The sequence below is a fragment of the Mesoplodon bidens genome, assembly GCF_964165515.1.
Source record: "Mesoplodon bidens genome assembly, chromosome: 12".
Lineage (NCBI taxonomy): Eukaryota > Metazoa > Chordata > Mammalia > Artiodactyla > Ziphiidae > Mesoplodon > Mesoplodon bidens.
Window position 1 is genome coordinate 50,391,912 of NC_138168.1, and position 26,736 is coordinate 50,418,647.

At 35.7% G+C, this 26,736-nt stretch overlaps 1 protein-coding gene and 1 pseudogene across 2 annotated transcripts; both read left to right on the plus strand.

The window, feature by feature from the left end:
- The first annotated feature begins 4,822 nt into the window (after positions 1-4,822).
- On the plus strand, positions 4,823-18,366 carry LOC308625850 (amine sulfotransferase-like). Its single transcript, XM_081250438.1, has 7 exons — positions 4,823-4,906; positions 6,961-7,112; positions 8,985-9,193; positions 11,856-11,982; positions 12,925-13,019; positions 15,491-15,677; positions 17,112-18,366. The coding sequence occupies exons 2-7, from the start codon at positions 6,971-6,973 to the stop codon at positions 17,231-17,233; spliced, it is 882 nt and encodes a 293-aa protein (XP_081106564.1). The 5' UTR covers positions 4,823-4,906; positions 6,961-6,970; the 3' UTR covers positions 17,234-18,366.
- Positions 18,088-20,668, plus strand: LOC308626240 (N(6)-adenosine-methyltransferase non-catalytic subunit METTL14-like; annotated as a pseudogene). Its single transcript has 2 exons — positions 18,088-18,255; positions 18,567-20,668. The product of its transcript is annotated as a N(6)-adenosine-methyltransferase non-catalytic subunit METTL14-like (transcript).
- Positions 20,669-26,736: the final 6,068 nt, after the last annotated feature.

A 26,736-nucleotide genomic window follows, 5' to 3' on the forward strand; every position in this document is an offset into this window, starting at 1 on the left:
GAGACCAGACAACTAAAAGCTTGCCATTTATAGAAAATGCAAGACATTTAGTCATAATTAGCAAAAGTTTAAAAATGCAAGGGCCTCCCTGGTGGCGCAGTGGTTGGGAGTCCGCCTGCCGATGCAGGGGATACGGGTTCGTGCCCCGGTCTGGGAGGATCCCATATGCCGCGGAGCGGCTGGGCCCGTGAGCCATGGCCGCTGAGCCTGCGCGTCCGGAGCCTGTGCTCCGCAACGGGAGAGGCCACAACAGTGAGAGGCCCGCATACCGCAAAAAGAAAAAAAAAAAAAAAAAAATGCAGAATGCTCAGTGTTAGAAAGACTAGATGAAAAAAACATTCTCATATAGTTTTGTGGAAATGGAAATCATTTCCAATCTTCTTTATAGTAATATTGATACAGGATCAATAGTCTTAAAAATCATTATGTCCTATTATCCTGTAATTTCATTTCTAGGAAGCTTCTCAACTCCTTTCAATTAACTCAGTTTTCTGTAATTTAAATTTTACCTTCACTCCAGTTTTTTTAAACTAACATTTTTTTTCCATGTCCATACAATTGGATTATTTTTTTACACAGTTAAAACATCTATTTACATATCTGTGGGAATATGAATCTGAGTTTTTCTCTCATTTTAAAAATGATTTCCCTGGCATTTGGTCAAGCACATTGTTGCAAATAAGAATAATCTACTTCTGACCAGTTTATGCATAATATGATTATGATTGATATGACTCAAGGAATCAGAAGAAATTGTCTTACCTTCCTGAAGAACTAGAACCAAAGAGTATGAAGCCATTAGGGATTCATATATTTTTTCAATTTTTTTCTCTCTCTCATCTTGGAGTTTCGTGGTCTCTCATTTCTGTGTTCTTTATGTGAAGAAGACATTCTTTTTTGTGTCTCTGAAGACTAGCTGTGCTTCAGCATGATTGTAGTCAGACACTAAGTCCAAATGAAATTAGTTCAATTAACAAACAGAGATAGGCTGGTGTTGTTGAATTCACATGAAAACTCCAGGGAGAGAAACTGAATGGTATAGGTTAGGTCATTTAGCTTCTGTGAGCAGTAAACTTACGGTCAAGGGAAAATGGTCATGGAGTATAAGCACAGCACATAAAACCTTGTAGCATCCTTGAAAGGATGAGATAGATATGAAAAAAAAAATCTATTAAACTTGCTATAGCTTGAATTATCCCTAAAGGGCATGTTAATGTCTTAACCCCCATTACTTCAAAATGTAACATTTTTTTGGAAATAGGGTCATTGTACATATAATTAATTATATTCAGACACTGGAGTGGTGTGTGGCCTTAATCTAATAAAACTGGTGTCCTTTTAAGAAGAAGAAAGATATGGAGTGAAATGGCCATGTGATGACAGAGGCTGAGTTTGGAGTGATGTAAGCCAAGGAATGTCAAAGATTTTCAACAAATACCATAATCTAGAAGCTACAAGGAAGGATTCTCACCTACAGTCTTCAGAGGGAGTATGGCAGTGTTTAATTTGACTCAACATGGGAAGTGCTTCTTCAATTCCAACTGACAACCCTCTAAGGAATATTTTGGCAGACTGGTCAACCTATAATTATAAATCTATAAATAAGGAAAAAATAATTTAACACTGTGTGGTCACAATATTCTTCAGACTCTGGAGAAAATTTGTTGAGATGAAACTCTTTTGAAATTCCAAAACTGGTCCTTTACCCATGTGCAGTTATAGAAAGCTGGCTTGATAAAATACTTTTTTCAAAACACTGACCCTGAGAGAACAAAAATATTCTTAGGAGAAAACTTGAAGTTAACTCTTATCATGTCCTTGAAGTACAAACACAGCCCACTTTGCCTGGGACTTCAGCCTTGGGTTAATTAGTAGAACTTCAGCCAAGGGAGGAAAAAAGGGAAGAAAAAGAAGCCTTTTAAAATCAAATGTGTAAATTTGACTATTCTGACTGTTATTCATAAACTGGTAAGTTTAATTGCAATGCCTGATTCATGAAATATAAAAAGATGAAACAAAGAGATCTCTGTTTGTTTGGATGTATGTATGTCTCAGTATGTGTCTTTGTCTTTGGATAATATTGCTGAGGTTAATTTGAAAATGAGCTTTATTTAATTGGCTTAAAGAAAGGTAAGTGCTTACAAATGAAACAAATCTAAATTTACCTTCTTTTATCTTCTTGCAAGAGGGAAACTAAAGATGTTTGTGTTTATTAGACACATGTCTTGCGCCACTTTGAGAAAAGAAATTGTGCTTTGGGAAAATGCATGTTTTTAGAGGTTATAGAATATGTTCTTAAATTTGCTAATCAGATAATGCCAATATGACAAGCAATTCACAATTGCTTTCTTCTTAGTTCTCACTAGAGAACAAGGGTTTTTTTTTTAAGGGTTAAAAATTATAATATGTAATGAAAACTACTAAAATTATATAGGAAACATTTCAATGTGTAATGCAAGTAGGAGATACATTGCCAGCGAGAGAAGATATAAAGACTGGAAATATTTTTGTTGAGGAAAATAATGATGCCAATAATTTTGTCCTACAGTTGGCTGTTTCTGGATGGAAAAAATAAGGGTCAAATTAATATGAATCCAGAAAGTGATAAAAGGGTTGTGAAAAAGGCACTTTGAGAAAAGAATTTTGTACATCATTAAGACTGAGCTCCTCATTGTCAGACTTCTGCCATTCTGGTGACCTTATAGCATGGAAATGGTCTACTCCTAAATCAGGAAATTTAAAATGAATAAACAATAGCTGTATATTTTTAAAAATCAGGGCTATGGGAAGTCCAAGATGGCTACTTGACTTTTCCTGGCTCCCTGACAAACCTCATTTTCTATTCAGTGGGTTAAAGTTTTCCCTGGCTGCAGGGCTGATGCCCTCACAATGAAAAGGAAAAGGTTAGAAAATGTGTTTCCCACTTGGAGTGTACCTTCTACAATCTCCAGTGATCAAGACATCCACTTCACTGGACAAATCATACAAGCCTTAACAAAAACTTCATGAACTTCTTGAAATTATCACTGTCACTATCATCCTCAATCATCAGCCAAGGTCAATGAAACTAATGGAAAAACTGGGCTCAAACAGAACAAAGATTAATTATATGGGATTAAATGAACTACTAAATATGACTAATTTTTATGACTCGTCTGACATACTACTGGCTTCTAATCTTTGTTTTTCAGATATAAAAAAGCCCTTTTCCTCAAGCTACTCGTGATTTACAACAGTTTGGTAATTTACACTTGTGTTTAAAATTAAAATATTTTTCTTTTCCTGCTGCCTGGTTCCTCCAGAAATTGGAGACTCTTGGGTTCTGAGCAACCTTATCAGATGAATGGAAAAAACTGTCTCTTGGCATGTGCAGAAATCTAGATATTCTGGTGACCTGGAAAAGAGACAAATTTGCCCAATATATATGTATATCACAGGCAGAATCTGAAAGCAAGCCATTGGCATGGCTTTCCTGGCCTTGAAAGGCCTTTTAAAAGTCCAATCTGAGATTCCTAATGAAAAGTTCCAGTGCAGCCAATTGAAAAGAGCCTATATGAGCAATTACATTTATATGAATAATCAGGCCATGTTTATTGAAACCAGACTTATTTTGAACAAATCAGCCCTAATTTAGCTGGATTTGGTAAAAATGAGGATAATCCAGAGAGAAAAATTATGTTTCAATAGTATATGTTTGTGGATATTGAAGTTTTGTATTTACTGAGGCTTTGCATTTATTATCTATGTCCAAGATGTCTCCTTGTTGCTATGTTACATTATTATAAAGTTTAATTGAATTAGTAAAAGAATATTCTAAGCTTGTTTCTAAAGCAGATCACAGTAATCTCTCTTTGGTTGAAGATCAGATGCCCTGTGACCTACATCTAAGAAGATATGCATACTGGAAAAGACATCATTTAAAGGACTATCTCCAAACTAAATAAAAGGACTGTTATCAGGTACTCTTAACTAGCACATGTACAACAGAACTGAAGGGAATTGACTCCTGAATTAGTATTTCCATTTAAGAAGGGTCTCTGCATTGGACTGTCTATAGAAAAGACTGCTGACCCCAAATGACACCCACACCAGGACGAGAAGAAGACAATAGCAGTGGAAGACAGCTGACATAAAAATCTGGACCAGACCTGTAAGAACCATCCAACTAATTCAATTGCACTGTTACCAAGTGTTTGTCTTCCTATCAAAATGGAAATTTATTGTTTTACTTCTAACAATACTTTTGACCCCAAGGTTCAGGATGAAAAGAAAATTCTCTAGTGAAGTTGTCACAGAGTATAACTATCCATGACATGTATCACTGCTTGTTTTAAGTGCATTGCTAAAAGCACATGTACAATGCTTGTGTGACAATTAAGTACAAGTGATAAAATGTATAGCCCACACAGCATTTCCCCATTAGCATACCTCTGAGCCACTTCATGATATCTGATTCCCCCCCAATGTGGAGAACTAGGTAAACTAGTTTCTGGAGAGTTTTTTAAATCACAAATGGGTGTTTTTGAATTTTTTCAGAAACTTTTTCTGCATCTATTGAGATCATCATATAGTTTTTATCCTTCAATCTGTTGATGTGGTGTATCACACAGATTGATTTGTGTTTTGTACGGAATGCCAAAATTAAGTAAACAGGACTACTGTGTACCTGAAGTTCTCTAGTATTTGACTCCTTTGCTTTTTCTGGAGTAACCAGATAATCTTAATGCCAACTAAATCTTACCCAATTTATTTATCCAAATTGAGCTAGCTGTTTACACCCTGGAACACTACTCATTGGCCAAGACAAACTCTGCAGGGAATATTTCTTTCTCAACCACAAGTGGGTCACTATCATCCTTAAAGTTATATCAGAAGTGGATTTTGCTTCCTCAGTTTATCTGTAACAGTGAGTAGAAAAAGGGTAGATTTAGAGCCTTTTCAAGTCTCACCCTCTCTTCAGCATACAAATGTATTTATTTTTTTCTCCTCAATTTTCTGTTTTTCTTTCTATTCTTTCAGACTTCAGTGAATGAATAAGAGGGAGACATTAGATGTCCTATCTCTTTATCCAAGCACTTTCTTCTATATTCATCAAGGAGATACAAACAATATATGATTTGCCAATACTGAGATCCTATATGAATCTAAACTCTTTTTCTCTTGTTTATGTGACACAAAGCTCTCTAATTTTCTCTCTTCTGAGACAGTGCAAGAGAGATTAAGCTTACAAATAACAAAAAGAGTGATGTTCAGAATGTTTCTGTGAGCTGCCTGGCACTCTTTCCTCTCTTCTCAGCATTCTGAATTTCTGAAATTGGTGTTTTTTAGGGCCTGTTTGGGGTGGCTTTGTGGGGCATCAGGAGGTATGTGACAGTGACTCACACTGTCATCCTTGGCTTTCACTTCAAGTTTGATTGTTTGTAAAGGGATTAATTGTTTCTTGACATGCAATTTAGACAAAACCATATGTACAGCTTTTTAACAAATTCATTTTCTTGGTGTTCACAGAAAATTTTAAAAGTGCATAATGAAAATATATGTTTGCTCTAAATCTAACGTTATTAGAACTTCTGGGATCCCTCACCTATTTCACATTCAACATTTCTCAGGCATGGCTAATAAAGAAATATTTGCCTGGTCCAAATTTAAACTTAAAAAAATTATTTATTTACTTATTTATTTAGGCTGTGTTGGGTCTTCGTTATTGCGCAGAGGCTTTCTCTAGTTGTGGTGAGTGGGGGGCTACTCTTCGTTGTGGTACGCGGGCTCCTCATTGCGGTGGCTTCTCTTATTGTGGAGCATGGGCTCTAGGTGCATGGTCTTCCGTAGTTGTGACACGTGGGCTCAGTAGTTGTGGCGCACAGGCTTAGCTGCTCTGCGACATGTAGGATCTTCCCCAACCAGGGATTAAACCCATGTCCCCAGCACTGGCAGGCAGATTCTTAACCACTGAGCCACCAGGGAAGTCTCTGGTCCAATTTTTGAACAGGTGTATCTTTAGACAGTTTGTTTCTGATTTTTGGCTTTCATTTTTAGATTTATTTCAGAATTCTGATAAAAAACTCCTTTTGGAAAATATGACGATTACCATAAAGCATCTTGCAACTATATGAGGGAACATTTACAAAGTAAATGCAATTAGTATTTCTCATGCAAAACATTTCCCACAATTCATTTCAAACAGTGTATCAAATCTCAAAGCCTCAGAAGCTTCTTTCACAGACAGCAGATTATTTATGCTCCAGAAAAAAAAAAGAAATATAAATTGTATTAATTAAAGAATTTTATATTTCTGGAACAATGAAAAAAATGTAAGAATAAAAATATAGGGCTTCCTTGGTGGCGCAGTGGTTGAGAGTCCGCCTGCCGATGCAGGGGACACGGGTTCGTGTCCCGGTCTGGGAGGATCCCACATGCCGCAGAGTGGCTGGGCCCATGAGCCATGGCCGCTGAGCCTGAGTGTCCGGAGCCTGTGCTCCACAATGGGAGAGGCCACAACAGTGAGAGGCCCGCGTACCGCAAAAGAAAAAAAAAAGAATAAAAATATAAAGTATTAAGAAAATATGATAAAGTGATTAAAAGCATGGACTCTGGCTAAATTGTCTGGCATCACTCTTGCAGCTGGGCCACCTTGAACAGTTTACAGAACCTCTTGTGCCTTAATTTCCTCATCTGTATATTTGGAATCATGATTATAACTCATTCATGGGGTTTTAGGAGAAGATGTTCAACCTTTTAGTATCTTAGTTTCTTAATCCTTGAAGTAGTTGTAATAACAATACCTTTAGCAACTTTGGGTTGCTGTGAAGAGTAAATGATTTAATATAGAGAAGGTGGTTTGTATGCTAAATGAGTTGATACACATGGGACATTTTGCACATACTGAACACTCAGGAAGTGTTAGTCGTTATTATGAAATACTCAGAACTTTGAAATAATTGTATCTGTTTTTACTTGTAGGTGAATAATTATGGACAACACAGACTCATATTTATTGAACTTTAAAGGCTATTATTTTCAACGTTCTTTACTTGATCTTGATCTTATAGAACATTTAGATGATTTTGAAATTAGAGATGATGATGTGTTTTTAATTACATATCCAAAATCTGGTAAGTTTGAGGAGTGGCCACCTGTTTTAGTCCTCACCGTGGTTTGGTAATTCATGTGGACAAATGTGCCCTTTTCCAGACATTGATGGTAACCCATCTACATTTACAGAACTGTTTAGAATCAGAAAAAGTTAAATAAATCTCAAATCTCTATGCATTTGAAATGCATATATTGTCATTTCTGATGGAATATATGAAGAAACCAAATATTGAACTAAGAGGAGGTACTTGGTAAATACTGACCTGTTGGCTTGGTCTGAGAATGGAAGAAAAGCTTGGTCTGAGAATGGAAGAAAATATATTTAAAAACCTAGGAAGATTTTTGTTACCATCATGTCTCAGTCAGAACTAATTCATAGTATTCTTCTCAATTACTCTAATTGCTTTTTATTTCCCTAGAATAATGCAATAATTTTAAACTAAAATGAATTGCTCTTAACCTTACATTCCAAAAAAAAAAAGAAGACAAAAACCCAACCTTATTTTTTATATTGCACTTTTCAGAACATAGGATGATAAGATGACTGGTGCCATTGAAGCCATGTTGTACAGAGTACTTAATGTGGTTCAAAGATATACTGGAGTCTAAGGCAATAAAAAAAAGTATTCCTGATTTTCATGAAAATGCTCCAGTCCCTCCCTTTTAACCTACTTTGAAACTCATGACCTTGTTTACTTTCCTCAAATTAGTGACACATTGCTTTACCCCTGAATTCTTCCACTCTCAGAACTTATGAGCACATCTGATTGAGCTATTTTTTTCCTGCATTAGATGTTAGTGGTATCTCAGTTTGCTTAGTTTTAGGTCAAGCAATGCAGTCCATAAAAGAGTCTTTTCTTTCCCATTAATCCTAGTCTAGTGTTTGGGACACAACACACCAGTCCCCAGTGCAGCTTGCTGGATTCTTGCTCATCTTGGAGGGGAGATTAGTGAGTCTCCCCAGGATTCACTATAAATTGCATCAAATCTATCACGTAGGTACATCGGTTGCGTAGTGACATTGTGAGACTTTTAGCATCTCACATCCTTTTAGAACATTGATGGTATATTCATGGACAAAAATGCAAAAATCCTAAACACAATATAAGCAAAACACATTTAGCAATGTTAAAACATAAATACACTATGACAAAAGTGGGTTTATTTCAAGAGTCAAGATTGGTTTAAAAAATTATTAATGTAGTTCACCCACATTACTGAAGTATAAGAGAAAGCCTTAATTATCGTCTCAATAAAGCATTCAAAAAATTCAGCAGTCATTCATAATGAAAGCCATTAGCAAACTAAGGAGAAAAGGGAACTTCTTCAACTTGATAAAGAGAATTTACCAAAATTTCCACAATATCATGTGCAACAGTGATACAAATAAATATTACATTTAAAATCAGGAACAAGAAAAGAATGCCTGCTGTCACTACTGTTATTCAATATTGTGTGGGAAGACTTATGCTACACAATAAGTAAACAAAAAAAGTAAAAGAGGACTTGAGTTCTTAACTTGTCTTCTAAAATATAACACTCTAAGAAAGGAGACTAACGAAAGAGAAACAAAGGTAGTCAGAGAAAATCGTGGAAACAGACTTTACTTGAAGTACAGGAAAGAGAAGAGGTGAAAGATTAATCTGAATCACTGCTATCATGGAGTCAGAACGATCACAGCTCTTCAGAGTGAAAAAGAAACTGAGTCCTTGATTTTATCTTCATTAATTTTAATGTAAATGCAGACAAACAAAAAATTGGGCAAATTATTGGCATCCTTAGAGTGATTAAAAGAAATAAAAGTTCCAAATAATTTTGAGGACAGCCTTACTGTTGACATTTATAATTAAAAATTAACTCAGTGTTGAAAGCAAGATGATCTGTTTTCACAGGTACAATCTGGACTCAGCAGATATTAAGCTTGATTTATTTTGAAGGACATCGTAACAGAAGTGAACTGGTGAACACATGTGATAGAGTCCCCTTCCTGGAACACAGTATAGAGAAAATAGACCATGTCAACAGACCATCCCCTCGTCTCTTCACTTCCCACATCCCATATTATTTAGCACCGAAAGGTCTCAAGAAACAAAAAGCTAAAGTAAGTCACAGAAATAGCTTATAGACATTTTTCACAGAAAAAATTACTTTATTCAGATATTGTTTTCCAGCCCCATTCATCCACATCTTTTCAAATGTGATTACTATAGTCTTTATAATCTCGTTTTACATAATAAAAATATATACAAAATTATAAGAATATATATAAATTGGGTCACCATACATCATTGTTTGCAGTATAATTATGTAACATATAGTAAAAATAATTTTATGTCAGCATGTATAGTTCTAGTTTTTAATGGTTTAGTAGGATTTTGTTGTATGACTACACAATATTGAATGTGTGTTGATGGACAGGTAGGTGGCAGCCAATGAACATATCATATAGCAATAAACATTCTCATAGATCTTTGCACTTTTTTGTTCTGATGAAATGCTTTCCTAAAAGTAGAATTTTCAGGTTAAAGTGTCCAAAAGTTTTGTGTTGGTACTTATTATCTATTTGCCTTCTATAATGTATCAATTCACACTTCTCAAATAGCAAGAATGACTTTTTCCTCACACACTCACCAGAGATTGTGTGCTAGGTAAAAGCAATCTCATTCTTAAGTAACTGCAACCTTTTTGTTTTTAATAAGTTTGAGCATCTTTTTTTATATTTTGAGATCTTGAAATATCCATTATATTCTTTGCCCATTTTTCTCTAGCTTGTCTTTTATTTACTGTTTTGCAGAAGCCTTTATATGGGGGAAATATTTTCCCAATTAACAATTTACCTTTACAAATTGTTGAATGATTCTAATATTATAGAATCAACCTTTCAATCTTTCTTTCATAGCTTCTGGATCTTGTGTCTTGCCAAGAAAACATTTCCCCACCAAAAAAAGGAAATATATGCAAATACACTTCAGATTTTTTCTAATTAACTTTATGTATTTATTTTTTTACATTTCACTGTAAATTATATCTGGCAATACATGTGATTTGAAATATGACTATTGCATGATATTTGCTAGGGGGTTGGCCAGTTGACCATCTATGAGTTGTTAAGTATTTAGTCTTTCCTACTAATTTGAAGTCTGCACTTTGATATACTACGTTTCCATAGTTCCTCCCTCTGACCCTGCATTCTTCATACCAAAATTGGTACGATCTGTTTAATATGTGATAGTTCTTCATATTATAACTGATAAGGCAAATTGCTATCAACTTTATTTTTAATGTTTATTCCCTCAATAATATTTAGATATTGATTAGAATTGATCAATTATATAGATTAATTCTAGGACAATCATTAGCATTGCAGTACTCCAACGTTTCATCCTGCATTATTCTGATGCTCTGTTTATCAGGTTTACTTTCAAACCCACCTCATGTGCTATGTTTTTCTCTGCATGTTTTTACGCATTTTTTTTCTGAAGTTGCAGTTTTTTATTCCTATTTTATGGATATTATGAACAGGTAATTTTTTCACAATTATTTTTTCTGTTTAGTTATAAAGTAAATGGCACTGATTTTGGTACACTATTATATTTGGCTTCCTTAATTTCTCTTATTAGTTTTATTAATTTTCCCTATATTCTCTGGAATATATTTCTTCTTAAAATAATAATACATTTTATATTCCTTTATTTTCCAATATTTGCACTTCTATTTCCTTAGTTAAAATCTCAGAAAAAAACAGAATAATGGAGGTGATGATGAATGTTGTTCTCTTGTCTTTGTAGCATTTTCTTTTTTTTTTTTTTTTTTTGCGGTATGCGGACCTCTCACTGCTGTGGCCTCTCCCGTTGTGGAGCACAGGCTCCGGACGCGCAGGCTCAGCGGCCATGGCTCACGGGCCTAGCCGCTCCACGGCATGTGGGATCTTCCCAGACAGGGGCACGAACCTGTGTCCCCCGCATCGGCAGGCGGACTCTCAACCACTGCGCCACCAGGGAAGCCCTGTAGCATTTTTAATATCTTTTCTTGGTTTTCTTTTTTTGTTTTGCTTTGTTTTGCAATTGATTTTTGAGGCACATAATGCCGAGAAATAATTTTTTTCTGTTCTTAGTTTACTTGGAGTTTTACTTTTTTTTTTCTTTTTGCTGTTCAGAAAAGATTTACTCACATAAAATGCCTTTTTTGACAAATGTGACGGTACCACGTCTCCCCTCCTCCCCAAATCTCCCTTCAATTTATAGTGAAATGAAATTCATTAATAATTTACTAATGTTCTATTTCTGGAATAAATCCTACCTGTTCATAGTTTAGTACTTGTTTTAACATACTACCAGAAGAGTTTTGTTTTCTTTTACTCAGAAATTTTTATCTGTAATTATTTTAAAATATACTTTAATTTTTTGCAATTGTTCTATCTTTATTTTAGTATTGCTTTTATTCTAGTCTTGTAAATAAGTTTAGAAGCTTTTGGTATTTTTGCTAGGTTATCAAGTAGTTATAAATGTAAATCAACAGAATTTTTTGAAGATTTAATTAAAGTCCATTATAAGTATATCTGACCCTGTTACCTTCATAATTCCACATTTTTCCTTTTTCTTATGCTTTTATTGAAATTAGTTGTCTTTCCCTAAAACAGTATTGTGATTTTCCTAGATAAAATAAATTATTATGCATTCATATGATGTAATACTATGTAGATATTAAAAAATCTGTTAAGATGACCAATAATTGTTAAAATTGTTTCACTCTTCCCCCTGCAGATTGTTTACATCTATAGAAACCCTAAGGATATTTTGACTTCATATTTTCATTTTTCAAATTGGTTACTTACATTTGAACCTTCAGATAACATAGAACATTTCATGAAAAGGTTTCTAGATGGAAAAGGTAACTATTAATTCATTTCTCAGGCAACATGTTTATGAGGCAATGTTGCTGTTTAGTCAACAATTCTCAAACCTATGGAAAAAGGTTTGGAGAGTTGGAGAAGGGTAATCATAGAAGGGGGAATTGCACATAAGTGGTCACTATTGTCTGTCAACTTAATCTGTCACCCAAAGGCTTTTCTATCCTCAGCAGGACCACTCTGGGCATTGTCAAGGTTGCAAAGATATATTTTGACCAAATGAAAAGAGATCTACAAATGGCCTAGCAATTCAAACTGGTTAGATCCAAAGTTAGATCCAGGTGTTTCAATATAGCTAATGTTTAGATTGGGTGAAGTTTTTGTTCTCTGTCATGGCGCTTGGGTAGGCCTTATATGGCAGCTGTGAAATGTTCATTCCAGCACTGAGGAGGATTAATTGATGCAAGAGGCTTGTGGAATGTGCAATCAGGGCTCTCACTCATTTCAAAAGTTATATTCAGGTTAGATAAATACTGGGTTGGCCAAAAAGTTCCTTCGGGTTTTTCTGTAACATCTTACAGCGAAAACCGAAGGAACTTTTTGGCCAACCCAATATAAATAGATAGCTAAACTTGCTCTGAACAGATCTTACAATAGGCAACAAGAGGGGAAACAAAGACTTATGTTTTCATGTGGAGGAAGTAGGAAAAGGAAGGGGCTTATCTTAAAGAAATCTTCAAAATGAATTTTTTGAGATTGTTTTTTCTGAATTCCCTATTCCTTACATACACAGAGTACCTTGCAAAGGCAGGTTTCTGTGAAAACCATGTACTTGTTTGCCCAAACACCATTTAAAAAAGGTAGCATAGATCTAGTCCAGTGGTTGGTGCTTGATTTGTCTTGATGATCCAGAAAAGAAAAACTGTAGTTTGCTGTTCAATTAGTTCAATATTTTTACCTTCTTATGTATTAATTTTCCACAGTTATGGGAAGCCTTTGGTTTGATCACATCAGAGGCTGGTATGAACACAGACATGACTTCAATATTTTGTTCATGATGTATGAGGAGATGAAGAAGGTAGGAGGAGTGTTTTGTTTTTAAAATTATTCCTTTGAGACCCTTTCTTATCTTGGTTAATGAACTGCATTCTCCTAGTTATCCTTGTATCACTGTATAGACTATAACTGAAACTATGATTGTGCATAAAATTGAGAGTGGGAAAGGTAGAAAAAGAGGAGGAAGAAAGAAAGGGAGAAAGAGGAGAGAGAAAAAAAAGAACTAGAGTCTGTAATTGAGAGACATTAAGACAAACAGTTTGGGTATGGAGAGAAAGCAGGTAACAGAAAAGATACTATCAGAAACGTAGCAAGGGAAGTACCCCTTTGTTGTACCCCTTTGAATTCTTGTGGGTTTATACCCCCAAGTGGAATTGTTGGATGACATCGTAATTATATACTTATTTTTTTGAGGAACCACCATACTATTCATACTATTTTCCATACTGACTGCACCATTTTATTCCTACTAGTAGTACATGAGGTATTTCTAATTACTCCACATCTTCATCAACACTTGTTATTTTATTTATTTAAATAAATATTTGGAATATTCTGTCAAATCATTCTAGTCCTTGTGAAGTATCTCATTGTTGGTTTTGTTTTATGTTTCCTTAGTGATTAATAATGTTGAGTATCTTTTCATGTGCTTATGCATTTTTTATATATTATCCTTGGAGAAATATATTTAAGCCTAATTCATTTTGAGTTAATTTTTGTAAATGGTATAAATAGCATACCATAGTTATTCTTTTGCATGTAGACATTCAGTTTTCTCAAAATTATTTATTGAAAAAGCTGTCCTTTCTCCATTGAATGATCTTGGTACCCTTCTCAAAATTCATTTGATCTTATATGTAAGGGTTTCTTTCTGGGCTGTACATTCTGTTCCATTGACCTATCTGTCTGACTTTATGTCAGCACCACACTGTTTTGATAACTGTGGTTTTGTGGTAAGTTTTGAACTCAGGAGTCTGATGCCTCCAACTTTCCTCTCTGTTTTCATGATTGCTTTAGACTTTCAGGGTCCCTTGAGATTCCACATAAATTTTAGAAGAAAATGTACTGATCTGCGGATCACTTTGGGTAGTATTGATATCTTGACATTATTAAGTCTTCCAATTCATCAACATTGGATGTTGGTCCAGTTATTTGTGTCTTCTTTAATTTCTTTTGCAGTGGCTTGCAGTTCTGAGTACACAAATCTTTCACCTCTTGGTTAAGTTTATTCCTAAGTATTTTTTTCTTTTTGCTGAACTTGTAAATGGAATTTAAAAAAAATTTCCATTTGGATTTTTCTTTATTATTATATAGAAAAGCAACTGACTTTTGCCTGTTGGTTTTATACTGTGCAACATTTTAAAATTTGTATATTAGTCCTAACAGTTTGTTTTGCAGAATCTTAGGGTCTTCTATGTATAAAATCATATTGTCTGTGAAGAGAAATAATTTTACTTCTTTTCCAGTTTGGATGCTGGTGATTTCTTTTTCTTACCTAATTGCTCTGGCTTGGACTTCCAGTACTATGCTGAAAAAAAATGCATTGTTCTTGATCTTTGCAAAGTATCTTCCAGTCTGTCACCATTGAGTACAATTTTAGTAGTAGGTAATTCATATATGACCTTTTAGGTGGAGGTAGTTTCCTTCTATTCTTCCTTCATTCAGTGTTTTGTCACAAAAAGGTGAAGGATATTGTCAAATGCTTTTTCTTCATCAGTTGAGATAATCATGCCGTTTCTTTATCTTTTTTCTGTAAATGTGGTATTACGTTATTGATTATCATATGTTTAACCTTGCTTGCATCACAGGAGTAAATCCCACTTGATCATGGTATATAATTCTCTTAATGTGTTGTTGGTTTATTTTGCTATTAATTTGTTGGGGATTTTTGCATTTTTATCTTTCATGATATTGGTCTTTAATTTTCTTTTCCCATAGTGTTTTTCTGGCTGTGATATCAGGATAATGCTCCTTATTGAATGAGTTTGAAAGTATTCCCTTTTTTTCAATTTTTTGGAAGAGCTTGATGAGTGTTGGTGTTAATTCTTTAAATGCTTTGTAGAAGTCACCAAAGAAGCCATCCAGACCTGGGCTTTTCTTTATTGTGCCCATAGTATTTAATTACTTGCTTGACTCTACTCCTCATGATACTGTGGATTCTTAATGAACCCAGATAGCATGTTATTATTCTCTTAACCTTCTCCAGCATCTTGCACAGGTTTTTAAACGTATTAGGTATCCTAATAGTGTTGGTTATTTGAATGAATTGAGGTGAGTTCTCCTTATAAAATCAAACAGTAGGATGCTCTAACAGCTGACAACCAGAGCACTCATTTTCAAAGAACAAATAAGGTAGGAATACATTCTTGTCAAACTTTAGACTTAGAATAACCCCAAGCACTTTCAGTTTTCCAATATGTGATAAAGATGTTGGTCTGTAACTCATGTATTCCTTATAGGTTTAATAGACTCTTATACACGCAATTTTTTCAGGATCTCAGAAGTTCTGTGCTTAAAATCAGCAATTTTCTTGAAAAAGAACTGAGTGAAGAGGACTTGGATGCTGTTGTGAACCAGGCTACATTTCAGAACATGAAGCTGGATCCACAAGCAAATTACGATGATATTCTAAAATCTGTAAACTTGACAAGAACAAATGAAGGAGATTTCCTGCGCAAAGGTGATGCTCAGTGGTTAAGAGGAGCAAAATGTTGAATGTTTTCTTGACTCCTTGGCCCCTAGATTAATTAAGGAGTGCTTCCAACATTTCTTTCCGAGCACTGCCATCTGGGGCCTAGAGAGGACCAAAGATTCTAACTGAAAATAGCCTCTAAAAGTATCCCTGGAAACAGAACCATTCTGACTTATAAATATTAGGTTCTTTCCTTCTAGTACAAGTGACCCTACTCTTGAAAATTTGTTAACAAGTCTTATCTGGAGGCAAAGGATATATGTGACCAGAATAGCTGCAAGTCTTTGTTTTATTTTTCCTAGAACACCCTAGAAGTAAAGTTAACATGTATTTTGTTTTGAGAGACGGGGTTTGAACTATTGTAATTTCCTCATGTGTTAGATTTCCTTCATTGTCAAAAGTAGACTGATACCTCATTAACCTAATCTGCTATTCAATTATTCAATAATGTGTGATACATTTTTATTGTGCTCCTATAATATGCCAGGAGTTGTTAAGAAAGAAAATATTTTCCTTCTGATACTCCTTAAGCTCAAAATTTTTTAAATTTAGTCTTTTAATGTACATCATTCTAAAACATAATGGGTACTTCTCTAATTTATTCATATTTTATTCCCTAAAATATTCATAAGTTAGCATTATGTGATGGGCATTGATTGATCTTAATTATCTAAAGATCTTATTGAAATTGATGTAGATATTGATATTTTTAAGTTATTGTTTCTTCTTTTGTCCCATGTATTATCAGCTTTCACTTCTCATTGCTCAGATTACATATAAAGCATTTTTCATGCCCATAAAAGCTTGCTTACTATTCCACATTCCAACAATAACCTTTACATAAGAAAATCTAATACCTTAAAAATGCCAAATTATTAATCTTCATTGTAAAATTGTCTGAATAATGATGGTTTCAAACTTTTGTCATATAAAACTGCAGCAATGGCAGCTCTGGCCAACCTCTGTGACTTTGATTTCATTACTTGAAAACATTTGGGTCCAATTTTTTTAATGAAGTAGTATTTACCTTGAAGTGTTGGTTAAGAATTATATTCATTATAGATGTAGTTTGCCAAGTGTGGTGCCTGGCACTTACTGAAATATTTTTAAATATTCTAATCTCTTCATGTATTTTAGCTTTATTTTTCCTTCTAAGGAAAGGCTATAATTTAATGCAGTGGCTGGTGGAAGTCTAGTACATAAGGAAGTGGACGATAACTCTATTTTCTGTGTTACTGCATCCTAAGATTTTTTCTTAGCTCATCCCTGTATAAGAAAAAAGTAAGGTATCAAGCCCCATGGGGAACTAACAGATAGACATTTAGCTTGCCTTGGAGAACAGATTAGAGTGGGTTGCAGGAAACTTTTGTCCTGATAGTGCTATCTCCTCACCAAGTGCTGTGCATGTGCTTATCCCACTAGGTACCATCGGAGACTGGAAACATCACTTGACCGTGGAGCAAAATGAAAGATTTGACAGAATATTCCAAATGAAGATGAAAGATTTTCCCTTGAAGTTCATCTGGGATATAAATGAGGAGTAGAATCAGTGTAAAACAATCACATAAGAAATCTACTAGCCAGAAAGCATATTTTAAATATACATACTAATTTGTGCTGCTCACATAAATGTTAATTATACGACTTTATTAATAAACAAAATGAGTAAGCTGTACTTACATTAGTTGCCATGAGTTTGATGGACATTTTGAACATTTTAAATTAAAATGATTTGAGTAATATTTGGCATTGGTAGCCAATATGACAAAAGGAAAAATAGCATGCAAAATGAATTCTGCATGTCTTTTGATTTGAGATTTCTCAAATGATTGAGATTTCTGTTGAGTGTATTTTTTTCTTTATCTATAATTACATTTAGAATTAATCAACATTAAAAGTCCTTTATTTCTTCTAATTAAACATTAATTCTTTGGTTTAAAATCAGTATGCGTGTTGAAATAAAGAAAACACATGTAAACATATGCATCTGTTAATAATTTATGAGGTCACGAAATCTGCACTAAAGATCGAAGTTTCAAAGGTGGATTACTTCATGTTATGGTGCAATGAGTTAACTATTTGGATTAAAAATAGATGTATTCATAACATATCACTCAATAAACTAACTCAAAGTGTATATAATAGTTAAATATTTAAGACAAAATCATTTTGAAGAACTAGAAAAATATAGCTGAATGAGTTTGTAATTCCCAAATGGAGAAAAACCTGTGAAGCATAAATACATTGGAAGAGGAAACACCTATTGAAAAAATACTGGGTACCCGTCGCCTGAAGCTCCTGGAGAATTTTGTGTTCCACAGTCTCCGAAGAAAAATTGGGCAGGTATTCATCCGCTAATTGTCACGTTTTCGAGGTAGTGGAAAACAAGGGTTGGGACATGGACAGCCACTTGCAGGAGATCCGGAAGCGGCAGAAGTTACCGCGACAGCTTCTCGCGCAGCAGTTGGGAGCTGAAAGTGCTGCCAGTATTGATGCAAAGACGAGCAGAGAGAAATTGCTGAAACGAGAAACTTGCAGGGCTTCCTATGATACTTCTGCTCCAAATGCAAAATGTTAAGTATCAGGATGAAGGAGAGACAGATGAAGACAAAATGGAAGAATATAAGGATGAATTAGAAATGCAACAGGAGGGGCTTCCCTGGTGGTGCAGTGGATGAGAGTCCACCTGCCGATGCAGGGGACATGGGTTCGTGCTCTGGTCCGGGAAGATCCCACACGCCGCGGAGCGGCTGGGCCCGTGAGCCATGGCCGCTGAGCCTGCGCGTCCGGAGCCTGTGCTCTGCAACGGGAGAGGCCACAACAGTGAGACGCCCGTGTACCGCAAAAAAAAAAAAAAAAAAAAAAAAAATGCAATAGGAGGAAGAGAATTTGCCATATGAAGAAGAGATTTACAAAGATTCTAGTACTCTTCTTAAGGGAACACAGAGTTTAAATCCCCATAATGATTACTGCCAACATTTTGTAGACACTGAACATAGACCTCAAAATTTCATCAGAGATGTAGGTTTGGCTGACAGATTTGAAGAATACCCTAAACTGAGGGAGCTCATCAGGCTGAAGGATGAGTTAATAGATAAATTTAACACTCCTCCTATGTACTTACAAGCAGATATAGAAGTCTGTGACATCAGAGACCTAACACCCAAATTTGATGTGATTCTTCTTGAACCCCCCTTTAGAAGAATATTACAGAGAGACTGGCATCACTGCTAATGAAAAATGCTGGACTTGGGGTGATATCATGACGTTAGAAATTGATGAGATTGCAGCACCTCGATCATTTATTTTTCTCTGGTGTGGTTCTGGGGGGGGATTGGACCTTGGAAGAATGTGTTTATGCAAGTAAACATACAGATGTGAAGATACTTGTTGGATTAAAACCAATAAAAACAATCCTGGGAAGAGTAAGACTTTAGATCCAAAGGCCGTCTTCCAGAGAACAAAGGAACACTGCCTTATGGGGATCAAAGGAACTGTTAAGCGTAGTACAGACAGGACTTCATTCATGCTAATGTTGACATTGACTTGATTATCACAGAAGAACCAGAAATAGGCAATATAGAAAAGCCCGTAGAAATTTTTCATATAATTGAACATTTTTGCGGTACGCGGGCCTTTCATTGCTGTGTCATCTCCCGTTGCGGAGCACAGGCTCTGGACGCGCAGGCTCAGCGGCCATGGCTCAAGGGCCTAGCCGCTCCACAGCATGTGGGATCTTCCCAGACTGGGGCACGAACCCGTGTCCCCTGCACGGGCAGGCGGACTCTCAACCACTGCGCCACCAGGGAAGCCCCTCTCTTAGGCTTTTAATATTTTCTTGTTGAAACAATAAAAAGAGACTGCTTTTTTCTTCCTTTTTGAAAAATCTTAAATAACTCATATAATTTGACCACAGAAGAAACTGAGAGACTTGGAACAAAATCACCTCCTCCCAAATCTAAATCTGACTGGGGAGGTGGAGCTCCCAGGGGTGGGCAGGGAAGAGGTAGAAACTAGTAGGCAGACTTTACAAAGAGAAAAAAAATACTCATTATAATCTCAGTTGTGCAGCTACTGATGACTGTTAATCATACTTCTTAAAAAGCGAACAAGGACAAATATCCAAGTGCTAGAACTTTGGTATGGACTTGATCTTGGATTGACTTTCAAAACAGTTTCATATTCCTTAACAAAATAAAAGAATTGGAGGCAACAGAGACACCTGGTTATCAGGTACTTGGTTTAAACATTTTGGGGAATAAAGTACTTGGTGATGAGGAAATGACATGCATCTTTAAACTTGTTATGGAGAAAACAATGTAAAACAAATTACAGAGGATCCTCAACTTAAGAAGAGTGCTTGGAAAATGTAACTACCATTGCCTTTTAAGGGACTGGTTTTCCAGATCAGTTAGTTGTGTGAGACTTTATGTTGTCATTTCTCTTTCTATACTGTAACCCATGTATTAAATGAATTTGCTGAATGAAATATTGCCATTATTGTTCTTGATAAATATATTTTTTATTTTGCATATGATTTTTCTAATGAAACTTTAAACCTTTAAAAAAATTGGAAGATACTGAAAAGAAAAAATTTAGTAAATTCACAATCATTGATACTTGAAGGCACCATCGTCCATAATAGCCAACAAATGGAAAGAATCCAATGTTCGTGACAGTAAAATGAATAAGTAAATTGTGACATTTCATAAAAGTAGAAACAGTAAGGATGAGTGAATTACACTACTTGAAAACATTCATGAATCTCAGAAACATACTACTCAGTGAAAAAAACCAGACACTGATTTCATACTTCATTATATAAGATTAAAAATTAGGTAAAATTAATTTATGGGTTTAGAAGGAGAGTTGGTTTTCTTTGGGAGATGGTATAACTGGCTAGGCAAATGAGAGCATTCCTAGGGTGTTGGTAATATTCTGCTTCTTGATCTTACTGCTGGCTCCATAGGTGTAGACACTGTGACTATACATCGTGCTATGCATGTATAATTTGTGAATTTTTCTGTATTTTTTCATATATTAATAAAATTTGTGAAATAATTCACAGGCATGAAAATTTTCTGGACTACCAGATGAACAAAACCCTTGCAGTTTGGAGAAAAGATAAAACATTGGGATTCATAACTGGCAAAAGTTTAAAACCCTAGGAATGCTCAATGTTAGAGTAAGGCAAAATGAATGTTGTCTCATATAAATTGTGACAAAACTAGTTCAAGTGTTCTTTATAGCAATTTTGAAACAGGATCAAAAGTCTTAAGAGTGGTCACATTCTATAATCCTGTAATTTCTTTTCTAGGAAACTTCCAAACTCCTATCTGTTAAGTCAATTTTCTGCAGTTTAAATTTTACTTTCACTACATTTCTTTTTTTCAACTAACTACTTTTCCATGTGCATGCAACTAGCTTATTTTTATTGCACAGGTAAAACATCTATTTACATCTTTGTGAAGAACACTAAATCTGAGATTTTCTCTCATTTTCGAAACTTTCTCCTTGCATCTCGGTCAAGCTACTTCTAAGCAGCTTATTCAAAATAGGGTAGTTCATTAAAATGATTCACAGAATAAGAATTTTCTTGAAATTCTTGAAGATCTAGAACCAAGAAGTATGAAGCTGTCAGGGATTCATATCTTTTTGACATTTTTTCTCTCTCTCTCTTGTCTTAGAACTTCATGGTCTCTCATCTCTGTTCTGCATGTGAAGGACACATTCTTCTCTCCCTCTGTTTCTGAAGACTGGCTTTGCTTCAGCATGGTGGCAGTCATATACTATGTCCAAAAGTAGCAGAGAAGAACAAACTTGACTCCACATGGGAGGTATTCTTTTACCTCTAAACTTTGTGCTCTGTTGCCCGTGCTTAGTCATGCTGGCTCTGCACCTTTGTCTAAAAGAATGTTGCCTATAGCCTGAGTATACATAATAGCCTTTTCTCAAGGCTCTGCATCCCAGGCTTGACATTTAAACACAAAACACTTTTCATTCGTATAGAGATAAAAAGATGCAGAACAGAAAATAACATTTGTCTTGTTAAAGGTTTATAGGAACATGTGACCAGACATCTATGGACAGCTGCAAGAGCAAAGGATTATCACATCCTCTCTGGGGTCGGGTGAGCACCAAGAAGTCTGCAATAACCAGCTGCTCTTCCTCCCCTTTTAGTATAAAATGAGCCTGAATTCTAACTTGGGTAAGGTGGTTCTTTGGGACACTAGTATGCCAACTTCTCAGTCTGCTGGCTTTCTGAATATAGTTGCTATTCCTTGTCCCAACACCTCCTCTCCATTTATTGGCTTGTTATGTTGAGCGGTATGAGCTTGGACTCTGCAACACAAATTTTCTCAGTTCAAACAACAAAAAAAGATAGCTGTTGTTGAATTCAAATTCAGGAAGAGAAACTGAATGGTGTGGGGTAGGTCACCAGGCTTCCCTAAGCAGTCAACCTATGGTCCAAGCAAAATAGCCATGGAGTACAAACACAGCATATAGAAAGCTGTAATGTCCTAGAGAGGATGAGATGGACAGGGGAAAAAAATCTCCTATACTTATTATGGCTGAATTATCCTCAAAGGTTATGTGTAAGTCCTAAACTCCCTTACCTCAAATGTGACATTATTTGAAATAAGGTCATTGTAGATGTAATTAGGTTTTTTTTCAAATACTGGAGTAGGAAGGGCATCTAATCCAATAATACTGATGTGCTCATGAGAAGAGGAAAGACACTAGGTTAAAGACAGTCATGTGATGACAGAGGCTAAGTTTGGCATGATGCATCTATAAGCCAAAGGATGCAAACAAATGGCCGGCAAACACCAGAATCTAGAAGAGGCAAGGGAGGATTCTCTCCTACAGGTTTTTAAAGAGAGTATGTCCCTACTGACATTTTGATTTTGGACTTCTAGATCCAGATTGTGAGGCAATAAATTCCTCTTGCTTTAAGCCATCTGTACGTCAGTATTTTGTTACAGCAGCCCTGGGAAACTAATACAATACCTCAACTCAATTAAATAATTGCTAGTCTAAACCACAGCCATTAGGGCAGGTTCTGGAACAAAACCAAAGGAGTCAGTAAGGTAGCATACTGCTCAGTAGCTTTGATGCATGAGATAAATATCCAAACATATGTCAGCAAAACTGTAATAGTAATTGGATATTTAAGTCCATTCTCAACACTCCTATTCAGCATAGTACTGGAAAAGCCTAGCTAGGACAATAAAGCAAGAAAAGGCAAGAAAAGGTATATAGATTGGAAAATCATGTCATTTGCAAATGATATGATAGTCTATGTAGAAAATTCAAAGGGATTAACAAATCTAGATGATTTTGAAATTAGAGATGATAATGTCTTTACTATAACATGTCTAAAATCTGGTAAGTTTGAAGAGTGGGACACCTGTTTCAGTCTTCACTCTGGTTTGGTAATACACATGTACAGACGTGCCTGTTCTAGACATTGACAGTAGCCTACCCACATTTATAGAACCTTTGAGGGTCAGAAAAGAGTTAAATATATCTTGAATTTCTATGATATAAGGCCATTTGAAATGCATATGCTGTCATTTCTGCTGGCACATATGAAAAAGCTAAATACTGAGCCAACAGCTGATATTTCATAAATGCTTAGTAGGAGATGGAACAAAATACGTTTGAAAACCCAGCAAGATTTTTATTATCAGATTATCTCAGTCAGAACTAATTCCTAATATGTCTTTCAATTACTCTAATTGCTTTATATTTCTCTATAATAATTAAATAATTTTAAATTAAAATAAATTATCCTCAAATCTTACACTGCAAAAAAAAAAACCCTTATTTTTAAATTGTGCTTTTTAGAACATGAGTTGATTAGTGCCACTGAAGCAATGTTGTACTGAGTGGTTAATGTCGCTCAAAGGTACACTGGAGTTTAAGTCAACACACACACACACAAAAGATTATTCCTGATTTTCATGAATATGCTGCAGTCCCTATTTTTACCACCTAGTTTGAAAATTATGACCTTGTGTACTTTCCCCAAAGTAGTAACACATTGCTTTATCCTTGGAGTCTTTTACTCTGTAAATTTCTTAGCACATCTATCATTGTTTTTTTTCTGCCTAGAAGTTGGTGACATCTCAGTTTGCTTAGTTTTAGGTCAAGCATTGCAACCATAAAATCTTAAATCTTTTCTTTACCTTTAAAACTGCCCAGGTGTTTGAGACATTGCATACCAGTTCTCAGTCCAGCCTGCTGGGTTCTTACTCATCTTGGAGGGGAGATTAGTGAGTCTCCCCTGGATTCACTATAAACTGTATCAAATCTATCATGGATGTAAATCAGTTGAGTAGTGACATTTGTAAGATTGTTGACATCACACATCTTTCAGAACGTTGATGGCATATTAATGAAAAAATCCTAAACCAATTATAAGCAAAACAAATCCAGCAATGTTAAAAAATACACCATGACCAAGGTGGGTTTATTTCAAGCATAAAGACTGTTTTAAACATTTACTAGTGTAGTTCACTCTTATTACTAGAATATAAGAGAAAGCCTGAATTATCATCTCATTACTGCAGAACAAGCATCCAATAAAATTCAGCAGCAATTCATAATAGAAACTACTAATAAACTAGGGAGACAAGGGAACTTCTTTAACCTGATAACAGAGCCTACCAAAACTACCACAAATATCAAATGCAATAGACATTTATAGTGAGGAACAGGACAAGGATGCCAACTATCACTACTTTTACTCAACATCTGTAGGAAGACCTATGCTATACAATAAGGGAAAACAAAGAAGTGAAAGGGGCCTTGAGCTCTTAATTTGTCTATACTTCTAAAGGTAAAGCTCTATGAGAGCAGGCTAAGGGAAGAGAAGCAGAGGAGTCACACAAAGTCGTAAAATGAAATCTTACTTGAATTACAGTTAACGGAAAAGGAGCTGCAGGATTAATTTGAATCACTACTATCATGAAATCAGAAAAAAACACAGCCCTTCGGTGTGACAAAGGAACTAAGAGCCCTGATTTTATCTTTACTTGTTTTAAGGTGAAAATATAAACAAACAAACATCTTGGGGAAGTTCACTGGCATCCTTAGAGTGGTTAAAAGAAATAAAAAGCTCCAAAGAATTTTGAGATGGAATGCATTACTATTGAATTATTTATTAAAAATTAGTTCGGGTTTGGAAAAAAAATTAGTTTTACAGGTACCATCTGGACTTAGCAGATATTAAGCTTGGTTTATATGGGGGACATTGTAATAGAACTGAAATCGTGGAAACACTTTACAGAGTGTGTTGATAAGTGTTGCTTTGGTGATTCAGTAGAGGCATTGAATAAAAAATCAATATAAAAATTATGTTGCATTTCTTCACACAACAAACAAATTAACAGAAAGAGAAGTTAAAAAAGAATCTCATTTACAATTGTATCAAAAAGAATTTAAAAAAAGAATAAAATACCTAAGAATAAATCAAACCAAGGAGGTGAGCACCTATACATTGAAAACTATAAGACATTGCTAAAAGAAATAAAAAATGACACAATAAAAAGATATTGCTTGCTAATGGACTGAAAGAATTAATAGTTTCAAAAAGTCCATGCTACCAATACAATCTACCAATTCAATACAATTGAAAACTTTACTTACTTTTTTCAGAAATAGAATAACATTTCTAAAATTTGTATGAGGGCTTCCCTGGTGGCGCAGTGGTTGAGAATCTGCCTGCCAATGCAGGGGACACGGGTTCGAGCCCTGCTCTGGGAAGGTCCCACATGCCGCGTAGCAACTGGGCCTGTGAGCCACAGCTACTGAGCCTGCGTGTCTGGAGCCTGTGCTCCGCAGCAAGAGAGGCTGTGGCAGTGAGAGGCCCGCGCACCGTGAGGAAGAGTGGCCCCCGCTCGACACAACTAGAGAAAGCCCTCGCACAGAAATGAAGACCCAGCACAGCCAAAAGAATAAGTAAATAAATAAAATAAATAAATAAATAAATAAATAAATAAATTTATTAAAAAAAACTTTTTTGGTATGAAACCACAATAGCCCGCAATTGCCAAAGCAATCTTGAGAAAAAAGAGCAAAGCTGGAAGCATCACACTTCCTGTATTCAAACTATATTACAAATCTCTAATAATAAAAAATTATGGTATTGGTATAAAAACTGACACAATGATCAGTGGAACAGAACACAGAGGTCAGAGATAAACCCAGATATATATGGTCAATTAACTTATGACAAAGAAGCCAAGAATATACAATGGGGAAATGGCAGTCTATTCAATAAATGGTGATGGAAAATTGGTCAGAAGCTTCTATTTGACTTTCAGTTTTCATTCAACTACAAAATTCAGTCAAATGACTGACATAGACCACTCTGTTGTAAAGGAGAATGGAATTGGCATGGGATCTCTTGGATCAATCAGGATTATTCCATTATTGAGCTAGACACTATTGCCAGAACACCACCAGAGATCTCTCAGTAGGAAAGAAAAGAAAGATTGCAATGAAGACAAGAACTGTTGGCTTCCACCTGCTGATTTTTTTTTTTTTTGCGGTACGCGGGCCTCTCACTGTTGTGGCCTCTCCCGTTGCGGAGCACAGGCTCCGGACGCGCAGGCTCAGCGGCCATGGCTCACGGGCCCAGCTGCTCCGCGGCATGTGGGATCTTCCCAGACTGGAGCACGAACCCGTGTCCCCTGCATCGGCAGGCAGACTCTCAACCACTGTGCCACCAGGGAAGCCCTGCTGCCGAATATTTTTAGCTAGCTTTGGTTAAAGTCTGCCCTAGACTCTCCTTTTGAGTCCAAATCACTCACCAAAAAAAAAATTCAAGTATCTGGCTGGCTTTGCAACGCTCTCACAATATGGCCCCCTCCAGTTCCTCCAGCCACATCTCCCAAGTTTCCCATCCCACTCCTGTCCCCATCAAGCTCCAGGGATCCTCAACTTCTACCTTTTCTGTGACCAGGCATCTCACACTTTCCATGCAAAGACAGATTGCATATACTACTTCATTTCTCTAGACTATGTTCTCCAGTTTTGC

Bases quoted from the DNA above. Each gene is read 5' to 3' on its own strand.
- LOC308625850 (XM_081250438.1), top strand. From the start codon at position 6,971: ATGGACAACACAGACTCATATTTATTGAACTTTAAAGGCTATTATTTT. The intron at 7,113-8,984 runs GTAAGTTTGAGG...CTGTTTTCACAG, and splicing joins AATTACATATCCAAAATCTG to GTACAATCTGGACTCAGCAG. The intron at 15,678-17,111 runs GTGATGCTCAGT...TTATCCCACTAG, and splicing joins AGGAGATTTCCTGCGCAAAG to GTACCATCGGAGACTGGAAA.